This window comes from Ostrinia nubilalis, chromosome 5 (assembly GCF_963855985.1).
Source record: "Ostrinia nubilalis chromosome 5, ilOstNubi1.1, whole genome shotgun sequence".
NCBI classification, from domain to species: Eukaryota; Metazoa; Arthropoda; class Insecta; order Lepidoptera; family Crambidae; genus Ostrinia; species Ostrinia nubilalis.
This window is the reverse complement of record NC_087092.1, coordinates 365,787-378,498: the sequence shown is the minus strand read 5'-3', so window position 1 is coordinate 378,498 and position 12,712 is coordinate 365,787. Positions and strand designations below refer to the sequence as shown.

Genomic DNA, 12,712 nt, shown 5'->3' with positions numbered 1-12,712 from the left:
CGTACATTTTCTACTTTGTCGAATATAAGCACGAGAACGGTTTGTTCAAAACTTATGAATTTGGTCTTATTCAATGCAGAATTAAATGCCCTTTAACCATCATAAAGACCACTTTTCGATAGGGTAAGTCCATTCAGCGGAATAACCGGAAAACCGAAAATACGCCCCTTTCGGGGACCCCCACCACTTAAGCACAACTCCTTCGAAGTCGAAAACCTAGGAGTATCTTAACGGGCAACCAATAAAGCCATTAAAGCTATAAAATCTTTTGTAGGAATTATTTCCGATTTAAAATCTAATTCTACTGGCCTAATAGATACATAGAAGCGAGTGTTTCAAACCGACTCAGTTCATGGCATAAGTATTAAATCGCAAAAACATCTTCGAAGGACTCCATTTTTCATAATTCTAATCACTTTTATTCACGTTCGTAAAAAATCCTAATCTTGGGATTTTCTGACTACGGCGGAAAACTCTGCCATACCTATTAATAAAATATTCTGCGCGCAATAATGTCGCCAGCATTTTGAGTTATCGGATCTTTAATCTCCACACCATTACGTCGAATCGTCTTGTGGTGTGTCATCGATGTCAGCTTCAGCAGAGAGGTTTTCCCCACGATTAACCTATTTCAACAGAAGTCGTAAAAATAGTCGTACTGCCACTAAAGTTAAAGAATTCATTGATGAATTGATGAAGTAGCCGATCGCAGTTGGTACAAACAGGTCATGCCACCTTCAGATAAAGATCTATTTTACGTTTGAGGGTTTTAGAGATACTGAATGTTCCGTTATTCGAGATTTTCCGAGAGTCCTATTTACTTATATTGAGCTTACAGAGTTTTAGTTCTATTATTAGGAGTCCTAAGCGCAAATGTTAGAGCTTTAAAGTGGCAACTCCTTTGTTGTCATGAAAAGAAGAAAGTAAATCTTGAAATTGAATCTGCTCCGTCATAAATCTTCCATCCCATTATGAAAACAAACAAAACACAAGAAATGGTGTCACTGAATCACAAAGCATCAAACGCTCCAGATTTGGAAGCCAAGGGATGCTCGAGATAAGCATCTCCGGGCGGGATGTACAACACCGGCGGCGGAGCACCCGGCGGGGTAGCACCGGCGGGCGAGCCGGCGGGGCGGCGGCGGCGGCGGCGGCCGGGCGGCGGCCTCGCCGCGCACTCGCGCCGTCTCCCTCGTCGCGACTGCACGCCCGGCATGGCGACCGCGCGCTGACCGGCCACACTGATACGTGATCATACTGTGCTGTGAATATTTACACCAAACACCACTGTGCACACACACCTCGATAACGCACCAATGAAACGGTGAGTACCTTTTGTTATCAATAACTAACCGTGTTATGGATATGATCAATCTGCGTTTTCCCGAACCGGTGTTTTCCCTCCGGAAAATTCTAAGTAATCCTGTGTTGCAGCACGATCGGAACTGCGTTCGAAATCAAAGGGTCCCGTTACAGTCAGTCGGAACGCGTTTCTTACGACCGCTTCCAACACTATTTGCATTGTGAAATTGCCGAAAAACCTAGATAAAGCTAAGGTACAGGCATTATCCCGTTAATCACCACTGTGAATAGGTACGATATTGCGAGGCCATAATGAATTCGCACTGAGTTCTTGTAATTCGGACTCCGCGTTAATTCAGCATAGTGGCATTAGCTTTAACAAAAACAGTATTGGATACCGTTGTGTCATTACGGCTCTAATGCTTAGTTTAATAACAAACACGGCAGCGAGGAATGCCTGAACTCGATCGGCCACCGGAGATGCCGCGAGGGACACTAGGCGGGACCCGCGCCCGCGGCGGACGCGGCCAGCGCCGAAGGTTCCTCCATTCTGCATGAAGAATTTTAATTACTGACGCAATGACCTCAGTTTCGTTTTTTCGCCGCACGAAAAACAATGCGATAACCAGTTGTATCATCGTCGCAAAAAAAGTGTCAGAATATGCCGCGGTGACTCAGGCCGGTTTTCCTTGGGACTCAACGCTAAAAAGTGCATTGAGCGTGTGAAATTGAAACTTATTATAAGCAATGGGATAAAATCAATAAATCTTAAGCGATAGAACTGCATACCATTCTACTTCATTTTTAACGCAGGTACAATTCTGTACATGTTAAAAGTCGGTCGATTTAAAAATTGGGACTCTACAGTAGCCTTCAGGAGCCTTTGAGTGCCGATCAACCACTGGGTTCTCGTTATTGCAGTCAAAGTTATTGTGACTTCGCATTGCCTCATTTCGAACAAAGAGTGATCGCGATCATTGTATGCAGATGAGCTTTAACGCAAATATCAATAATTGTAACTGGTCCGAGCGAATCGACGATTAACAATATTCGCGCACGCAACAAAACCGCGGCTTATGCAATTAAAATAGTAAAATTGGCTTGGAAATGACGCGGGCTGAATACGGAGTGCGTTTCGTAATGTAGGTAATTGTCGGCTCGTCTCGTGCATCGCGAGTGCACGTTAGCAGTCGTCGGCGTCGTGTCGCAAGGCGCGCGGCGTCGCAGCCCGGAATGGCAATTAGGCGGAGGCCGCGTAGCAACAATGCACTCTTGAACCCCTCGACGACCAGCCGCCACTCCGCACCACTCCTCACGTCCGAGCGACACGTCCACTATAAATAGATGCAGGTAGTGGCCGCTAATTTGAATCAGTTAGATAATTTTGTACGATCGAGGGCGGTGTCACGGTTGCTGATGTCCGCGGTAACAGGAGCGATAAGCGGCGGAGTGTGGACAGGTCTCCGTGTGCGGCGCCATAATGTTATGACTGAGCATTATAAAGCAAGACGAGTCTTCCGCCGAATAGGAAGGAGGCGCGGTTTGCCGTTATCTAATAATACAATTAAATACAATTATGCTATCGTAATATTTTCACACACTAATACTAAATCTGTGTAACAGTGGAAACAAATTTGTCTTAACTACCACCTCTTTATTACTTCGTTATTATTTACACATTAAAATTTTACGGAACGTAAAATTCTTATAGCATCCTGTGATATTTTAGAAGTCGAAATCTAAACATATTTTCTTATTTCTCAGTATTTAAGTGTGTTAGTAAGATTACTCTATATAACAATTAAGTCATACCTTTCATGTAATGTCTGTTTTTCTATTAAATCAGGTTATCGGCAACATTGGTAATCTAGATCTAGCCATTGTGCGGAATTCGGCGGAGCCCACAGATATTACTGAAACGCGTCCATTGTGCGCGGTGAAAGCCTCCTTGCGTCAGGCGCCTCTGTTTGGTAACTCCTCGTCAATTTGCCAAAATGATGAGGGCACTTTGAACCGTTATTAGAACGAAACTACTGGATGTTGTACTGTAAACAGGTTAAAAACAAGCCTCATACGAGATCGATGATTCATGTTCTTGTTTGCCAGTTGATAGACATAAAAACAAAGCAAACTTAGAGCTTTACAAAATGTTAAAGATGAATTTCGTGTGATGGCTGCAGTTACAAAAAGTAAAGGTTTTAAAGGAACTAGGTATAGAACGTGGCTAAGCTTATCTGGAAACATTATTTGTCATACGTTTCAACATTCTTGGGGTATGTAGAGCCGCGTTGAAGGTTTTGCTTGACCTTTTCATATCACGAGGGGAAACGTTAACGGTCATACACATTAATCATAGTGGAAATGCAATATTATTCGCAATACAATTCATAACGACCTGTAGTAGGTATTCATCTTTTATGATACATTATAATATGTTTCAGTAAATAAAAATCATCTTTAATTCTTTTATACCTACTACAGAACATTTTCCAAGAAACACTGTATTTTAGCTTCCACGATAGACTTTTGGTTAAGCGTTTTTTATTATCTCATTATTTTATAATGAAAAAGTGATTGTAATACATATACATACATAGTTAAACCCTTAATAATTTTAACATACACGCCACTTTCCATGCCGTACTGCCGTCGCATCGAAACAGCTCTACCTAAATATTGCGCGAACTCGTTTCCTCGACATTCAGATCATTATTATTATGCATAGAATTCAATTTATGCACTTGACTTCTATTCTTTCTATGCTTGTTTATTAACAATTTAACATTTACAAGGAGGTTTTAGTCAGACTACGGTGTGCAAAAGGGCTGAGCGGTGATCAAATGACTGTGAGCACGGAATCAATCTAAATTCACCAATTTAATGGCCCATAGATTCCATCCAAATCCATTTGGATCTTATTAGGTTGGATTATGATTCTCTAAATCGTTCTTAAGTTGATATTCTCCAAAAATATAGGGCGCTTTTTCACAAATGATCGTTTGCAAAGCTGCCCTAATGTTCAACCATTCGGCATAATGTAAGCAATTTAAAAAAGAAATGAGCTGGGAATGCCGCAATACTTTTTCTTTCACTCCGTAATATCGCTACCAAATGGGTTAGTAATAACAATAACATTATAGGCTGATAGCAAACGAAAGTTCGGGTCGTGTCGTGTCGTCGGATCGGACGCATCTCGGCCGCGGGCGAGTAAAAGTATGTCATAATATGGCTGACAGTGCGCACGCGATGGTGACTCAGGCTAACGGGCCATGGGCACCGGACAGCAGCACATATAGGTGCTGGTGGTTTGAACCGGCACTTCACCTCACCTGGTGATTGACAAGTGTGAAAAGGAGGAGCTGATAGCGGCCCAGAAAGTAGTTTCATTTATCCTTGTAGTAATGACAGGGTGCAGCAATGAGTAGCACGACTCAGCCGACCTCCGTTTACAGAACAATGACGTCTTATTGCACATCAAAGTTCAGTAAGATTTGCATAATAAGATAGGATTGCGAGACTTTTAGTGCTCTATTTAATACACCTAAGGGCAAAAATAAGAATCCAATAGATGATATGCAAGGCGATTACATCAGGCAAAAAAAAGGTTTGATTTAGTTTTTTAAATTTAATGTCTTTATTAATGCAGTACACAAAACATACTTTTAGTATATTTTCTTTCTCTTGGAGATAGCTAAAATAGATGCACGTAGCTTAAGGAGGGTCGGATTGCTTGCAGAAAGGGTTACTTTCTGACATTAGAGCGCTGTGAGAAGTGTAGCTTAGATGGCTAGTTATTTACATTACAATATAAGAAGAATTTTCCTTTTTGCAGGCTTAAAACTAGTCGAATCGAAGTGAGTAACAATATGTATCTAAAAATAATAAGTCAGTTTAATATTCAAGTCAAACATCTCCATCTTGACGTCTGCAAAGGTTTCATAATAAAGTAAATATCAATGTGAACAGAGTGAGTCAAGCGAGTGAGTCACACGCTAACTGGCGGTGTAGACCACTCAGAGCGCCTGCCGCCAATTTTCTTTATCTTTTTATTGAATCAGTGTACCTATACAGTGTAAAATTTAGGGCCGGATACACACAGTGTATGGTAGAGAGTACAGTGCTGTCTGTCATACGGTTACTTTGTATATGAGGAAACACAAGGTTGATGAATGATTTCAGGACAAAGAACAGCAATAAAGTGATTTATTGAAAGATTTAAAGAAATAAATAAATCCAGCTAGTGTACTTTTCCGTACAAAAAGTGTATATCACTTTAATGAAAATTTATGAACTTTTTAAAACTTCTGCAATTCCTGTTTTAAAGTGACAGTAAAAATATCTCATCCTCCGTGAGGCTTTACCGCTCTGCAAACAGTGGCAGCTGACAAGCGAGCGACGCGGCACGACCCAGTAGCCTCTTTACGGTGACTGTGTAAACACCCCCTTACGACTATTTGCCGAAACTACGCCGCAAAGGTACAGTTCTTTTTGGTGGTAACTTTTGTCGTTAGTTCCGAGAGTCGATATGTGAGGGTCGAGTGTTGCGAAACTATGTAGAGTTCGAAACAAAAATAAAGTGAGAATAGATCTTTTTCTTTTGTTTGTTTTTGTAAATGTCGAAGTACTGAAACCTTATTTTTCACTGACACCAAATAAGGGGAGATTCTTTAAATAATGCTTTTAATTAATCAAATGGTTATTTTTTTTAATAGGTTACCAACGAGGAAACTAAATAATTAAAAATAGACCTAATATTTACTAATGAAGCAATAAAATATTTTATTAACACCAAAATAATTTCTAATTGACTGCATTGATTGATCGATTCGATTTGTTTAGGAAGTAATAACACTGTACTTACACGATTAATCGATCAGAAGTATGTTGGTTTGTAGATAAATTTTATATTGACGTTCGTAGTGTATGTAAACGTCACATTACTATACAATCTTAATGTAGTCATTTTCTTCATATAATGTTTTTAAAAACAAAAAAAAGTCAATGCAAACACCACAATTTTTGTAAACGAAAGCGGAGGAAAGATAAAATCTTTAGATACCTCTGTCCTCAAGATATCCTACTTTTAACAAGCAATTTTTCCTTAGCTTATTGAAACGCAATATTCAGTTCATACAACAAAGTAATTCAGTGACTTAATATTGATGATGACCTACTGATGTCTGATCTGATGGATGTCCTGCAACTCGATCCTTTAATGATCTATGAAAGAGCAACTATCTTGTGCCCGTCGGTGTTAAAACAAGTGTTGTTCGGCGATGCTCAAACGCATCGATGGCTGCCGCTGCGTACATCGGGAGCGATCAGCGCGCGCGCATGATCGACACATCGGAGAAAGTGCGCGAAAGTGTGCGCAGATCGCCATGTCAGTTAGACAATGGCAAAAAGTTCTGGCTGCGCAAAAAATGGGCACGCCATTAAGAGTGAAGGTTTTCAACTTTTTGGGAGCCTTGGTTATTGAGATAATTTAAGATTAGGTTAGGATGGGACTGACATACTGTGCAAAAGTCCCGAAATTAATAAATAGAAAAAAAAAACTTTTTGGGAGCTCAGCGGTATCTCATCTAATTTGTGAGCCACAAATAATGGGGTGGTTAAGTTAATTGTGAGACCAGATACTTGAGATATTCAAGCATTAATAGTGAGCGTATTTAGCTTTAGCTCGTATTAATTTAAAATATTCTAGTAGGTAATCTTTGGTCTCGAAGATTATTGTCATTCTCAAAATTACACAAACAAAACTTTTTGTGAATGACATCACACGACTGCATTTTCTAATTAATTTTGTCATTTGTTTCAGTAAACAAAATATTGCACAATCACCTACATTTAATTAGTCACTTAAATTACTTAACAATAAATATCATTTTAAAATCCGGATACTAATGCAGATTAATTTGTTTTCCATTAAGTACCAAAATTATGTTGCAATTGGTAAGTGATGAATAAGTAGATACCTATCTAGCAGTTGTTGTGAAGAACTAATAAACATTTTAATAAAATTAACAGATGATATAATTTACATAATATTTTAAAGCTTTCGTATCTTTTATGTTTCAAAATGCACTAGGTTAGCCCAATAAAAATATACGATATAAGTAATTTAATTCAAAACACGAAATATTGACTAAAATCACCTGTGATCACGTGTGACTAAGACGTTCAAGGTCAAGGATTACGAACTTTGCTTTTTGCGCACATCTCGTTTTCTATTTGTGGCGATCGAGCTCAAACAAACTTATCTACAGGGCAATTATTCTTTTATTCATCTTATTGTGTCTGTTTGAGTTAGAGAATAATAGTAGTTCAGTAACTTCTGCCCACAGTAATTCAACCGCGTGGATTACAGCTTATCACGGAAAGTCATCATCGCGCGTCTGCCGGTTTTCCTATCAAATCGTCAATATAATTTGTTATACATACATAATTACAGGAAATAATGGGAGTCCCTACCAACTTTTTACTTTCTTTCTCTATTTCAGTCTTTCTAATTTATTTAGGTTTAAAGAACATTTATTTATCATTAAAAACATTACAGTCACTTACATGCAATTTTGCAATATCTTCTACCAATAAGTAATGCCTTCTTGTAAGTTTTTAAATTATACTTTTAGGTGTTAAAACCTTTGCTTCTAAAACAAAGAGATGACTTTCATAATATGAACTGCTACTGAAGTTTGCACAAGTGTTGATATTACGTCCTATCAAAATTCAAAAACCTTGCTTTTCCGCGCTCGTGACTAAAACATTGGAAAGTAAAATGTATGGAAATGACGTATCGGCGCTTGAGCATTCAGCAGGCGCTATGCTTTGCATACGGCGCGTTGCTCAAATTGGGGTGTCCAGCAACTATTAACTAGTCACTTTAACTTCTCGCCACGATACGGTGTAACACACGTCTTAGAGACGTGTAGGAGCATTTGCTTACGCTGCCGATGCGGCGCGTTCTGCACTAGCGCTGGCGCCACGCCGTACCGCATTGGAGGTAGTCACGACATGATTAAGTAAGGCTTAAGTTCACAAACGGACTAGGAGGTTTGTTGAAAATGGATGAATAGGTTATTCATTCCCATACATTTTTGGGCTAACTAGCCCTTGTAGTTTGTAGAATAATAGACTACATTTACAATGCACCTACTGGTTACTAGTTGAGTATGTTAGAATTTTATTCACTATTATTTAGTTCAAAGTTTTCCTGTTTTCAATTTTGTTTTGATGGCGACTGGATTGCCTAGTTAGTTAATTCGTTTTATATTATTACTTCGGTTTATTTAATTCGGTGTATAAAATCGCACTGCAGTATCAAAAGAGTGAGCATGCAAGCATGGCCGCCACACTGCACATGACGTCAGCGGTCGCTGAGCCCTGCGCCTACTAATTCATTTATTAATCACATTGATTACTATTCCGCTTGCCATCCTCCCAGCGGCCATTGTCGTAAGGCCTTTCCTATTTTCCTTCACGGTTCATGTCTGCTATACTAATGATTCATTTGTTTAGTTTTAAGTTTTTTACAACTTTTGAAAACTAAAGAGTTTACGTGCATTGAGAAGATAACACTTTGACGTCAGTTTCCTAACAAGCTAGTCTTCTTATGAATTTGGCCTCGGACCTTGTTGTCAATTTTTTGTCAAGAGACTCACGTTCAGGGTCAGGTCTCCGATGCAGTCAATTAGTGGTCACTCACTAGGTCACCGGTCCAGGAAGCCTGGTTTTCCTCGCCAATTATTATCGACTCCCGAATAGCCTTAACATCTCAATGTCAAGTCGTATGTGTTCTTATGTTTATGATACATGCAAATTGTCTTATGCAATGCCATGTTTATTCACGTCCGTGTAACTTTAGCGTTGACTGAAATCGACTTGGAAGGATTTGACGAGGATTTTTAGCAGCTGACATGAATATGTTTGGAAATCAATGTCAATCTTGTACAAAAACAAAAAATAACTAAGTATTGTATGATATGTACAAGTGATGAGTAACCACAGCAGTTGAGTAACCTTTATTTAGATCTACTTTTCTCTGTGCAGCCTCGATGTATCACTTTCTCCATTCCACATACTAATTATGTGTTTCATTAGTATACAATGGGACAAACATGTACGACTCGGATTACTCTGATTTTATGAATTTGCTTTAGCATTTTTAAAGAAACGCAGAAAAAATAGAAAATTACAAATTGTTGAGGACAAACTGGTGGGTTTATAATTTTCTTGAATACCCAAAATGGCGTGAAGTTAAGGATATAAGGTGCAGTATTTACCAACAGAAGGACATTATGGCATGTACTGTCAATATCGAGACAGAGTTATTTAAAATCCATTCAATATGTAAAGTACTTGAATATTACTGAAGGCATTGGGGAAGATGTCTTGGTTGTTCAATAAATCTTTAAAAAGATTCATAAATTTTACCGCCATGTTGGTCGCAAATGAGGAAATTCTAGCATTTTTGTCCAATTTGTGATTCTTCTTAAGGTCCTGTACAGTCAAGTTCAGAAACTGTATTAAGTAATGCACTATAAACGTTCTTGATGCATTTGAACAAATAAACACTTGCCAATGAGGTCATTCAACTGGATATTTTAATACCTACCTACATACTACGTTATTTTAAAAAAAGATTTAAAAGTAAACGATAATATTTTCCGTTGCCTTTAAATAACTACAAATAAATAAATAAAATACCTGAAATGATACAAAATTCACTAATGAAGAATGAAGGAATTTTTTAAAATGCTTTCATTTCAGGACGCGAGATGTTAACCTCAGTCAGACAGATGAAAGTGGTTCACTTCTGTCACTGTCTGTTTCTTTCGACCGCGAGTGTACCGAGATGTGTCTATGTGCGAGCACTTGCCGGGCTTCCTGCTTCCGCGGCTCCATTGTCTCGCGTGACTCATCTCATTACTATTCAGATGTTTCTTCTTCGGCCCGTGTAGAGCATTACATTTCTTTCCATCTTGTAGAGAGTTTGTGTCATTTTTATATTGAAACGGTCCTACACTCGTACTTGTATGTTTATTGATTTGTTATTACTCTGTATCTGATTTGCTGATTAATTCAAAAAATAATCGGTATTAATTTCAAAACGTGGAGTAAATTAACAATGTGGTAAGATATCAATGGGGATTTGAAACCAATAGCTAAAGGCTAGGCTTAAAGAATCTAGAATGAATTTAAAAAAAATATAACTATAGAAAGCTAAACACAGTGCCTAACTAAGCTTATACGGCGAGATGTATTTTTAGTGTTTAATGAAAACTGTCTTTATAGTGTGTTTTGGTATAGTGACACGTCTTAAACCTAGCACTGGCTGCTCACGTGACTGTGGGCATGCTCAGTGCTCACCTGCGCCCGCGCCGCGATAACAGAACGAGTGCAATTACGCGCCGTGCCATTGTTCCCCGCGACGTCACAGATTGTCCGCCCGCAATTACTTGTTAATGAGATTTGTATTAAATTGTTTCGAGCGTGTACTTGACATAATTTAGCAAAATTTTTTAGCATTAATTGCTGTATTTTACTTTTGCTAATAAAGTCGAGATATTACATGCTAGATTATGACGACATGACATGTATGTAACATTAGAGTCGGTTCTTAATTCGTACTTAATACTCGTAATTGTATTTTATAAATCTAGGGATATTGTTCTTCAAAAATCTATATTTTGATTTCGATCTCTTTATAGAAACCATTTTTAATAATTAACCGACAAACCTTCAGTTTGCTTTAATTATAACATTGACACCAATTGCAATTAGTTTAAGATCGTCATTGTTATAAATGTTTATTGTCAGCTCTTTTATGTATCTGTGAAGGCTATGTATAGATGTCTATTATGATCTTCCTCAAAACTATGATCACTTAGATTCACCGATATACTTAACGATCAATAAATATTTAAAGATCTTTGTGCAATAAATTACATGTCATTGCAATTCGACTGGGGTTTTGATCGCTCATTGGTCGTGTAAGGTCTTAGTTGCCCAGAGCTACGTTAACATGACAAGATTTATTATTGCTCAACTACTCTTTTGGTTTGCCTAATTTAATTTGTTAAACAAGCCGCTGACATGTCTAATCGTAATGAAGTTTATCCGTTTATCCTGCGATTGTGGCCGAAGGTTCCACCAGGGAAGTGGCCGAGGCCTTACACCGCCTGCATGTCTTATGAGATGTTTATGGCCTGTCGATCTTTGTCCTGTTTTGACTACCATCTTGTGAGCCAGTTTGAATGGAAAGGATTCGATCATTTTCTGCCTCTAAATATACCTCTCTTATTAGATTATCAAATTAAAGAAAAAGAAGAATAAGAAGATTAAGAGAGTTAATGGGAGGCTACAATTAAGTAAACTAAGTAGTAGGTACCTATAGCTTGTAGTCTTCAAATTATTTATTTTATTTAGTCGTCATGGACTTGCAACAGGTGTTGTGAATAAAAAATTAAAATAAAAAGTGCGACAAAAGCCTGTAAAGTTTAACATTTTTAATTAACCCAGAAGAAGGACTCTGCATCGCCATTTTATGGACAACTCGAAGCCTTTTGGACCAGTATATGAAACGAGTATGTATAAGAAATAAATCTTATTGCAGCACGGTTGATCCTTATAATATAAATTACAGCAGTTAAGTGTACTGCAGTCACTGGCGTATGAAATTCTTTGTTATGTAACACTGACGCAACGTTACAGCGTGCGCCCGCGCCGTAGCTCGTAGCCATCGGGCGGCATGTAGGCTCGAACAAACTAGAGTACTTTATGATTCTTATGTGAAAGTAATAAAATTGTTTTTCCTTGATCTGTAAGATCTTACTTAGCCCAAAAGATGCGGCAATGTCACCTTTTCCGAAAACTAACATAACAGCATAGTTGTGACTTGTGGTCGCAAACCAAAGATTAACGACACAATTCATTCACGAAAATATCAAAACAATTAAAATCCGGTTTTAGCTGCTGTTAAAACCCAGATTTCAACGGATTAATTAAAACGACGATGCCGATTTTTGGCTATGTGAACAAGTAAGCAATACTAAATCAATTAACTCAAACTGCAGGTGGCTTGAGGTCACTCAAAACTTGTAATTTACGCAAGGAGCACGTTTGGTCCCTACTCTAGGTGTGACTCTTTACCCCAGTAATTTCCCCTACGGAAATGTAGAGCATCAACGATAAAGAAATACCTAATAATCTCAGCTTAAAATAGACTTGTAATCGAAACATTACGTGCCTTCCTCCGGTCGCGGGCAATCGCGGCAAGTGGCCATTGTTGTCTCAGATGGAACGCCTCTAATTACAGGCCGGCAACAATGAGCGGATCGAGCGATTCTGCCACGACACACTATAAAGATAAATTGAACACGGTGCAGCATTTAGCTTGTTTTTTTAGAAA

At 38.4% G+C, this 12,712-nt stretch overlaps 1 protein-coding gene across 1 annotated transcript in view; it reads left to right on the top strand.

Moving 5' to 3' along the window:
• The first annotated feature begins 1,191 nt into the window (after positions 1 to 1,191).
• LOC135071589 (titin homolog) overlaps positions 1,192 to 12,712 on the top strand; it is a 51,378-nt gene continuing 39,857 nt past the window's right edge. The window contains exon 1 of the mRNA XM_063965351.1: positions 1,192 to 1,324. Coding sequence (XP_063821421.1) covers positions 1,317 to 1,324 — 8 coding nt within the window. The 5' untranslated portion in view covers positions 1,192 to 1,316. The remainder of the gene's footprint in view (positions 1,325 to 12,712) is intronic.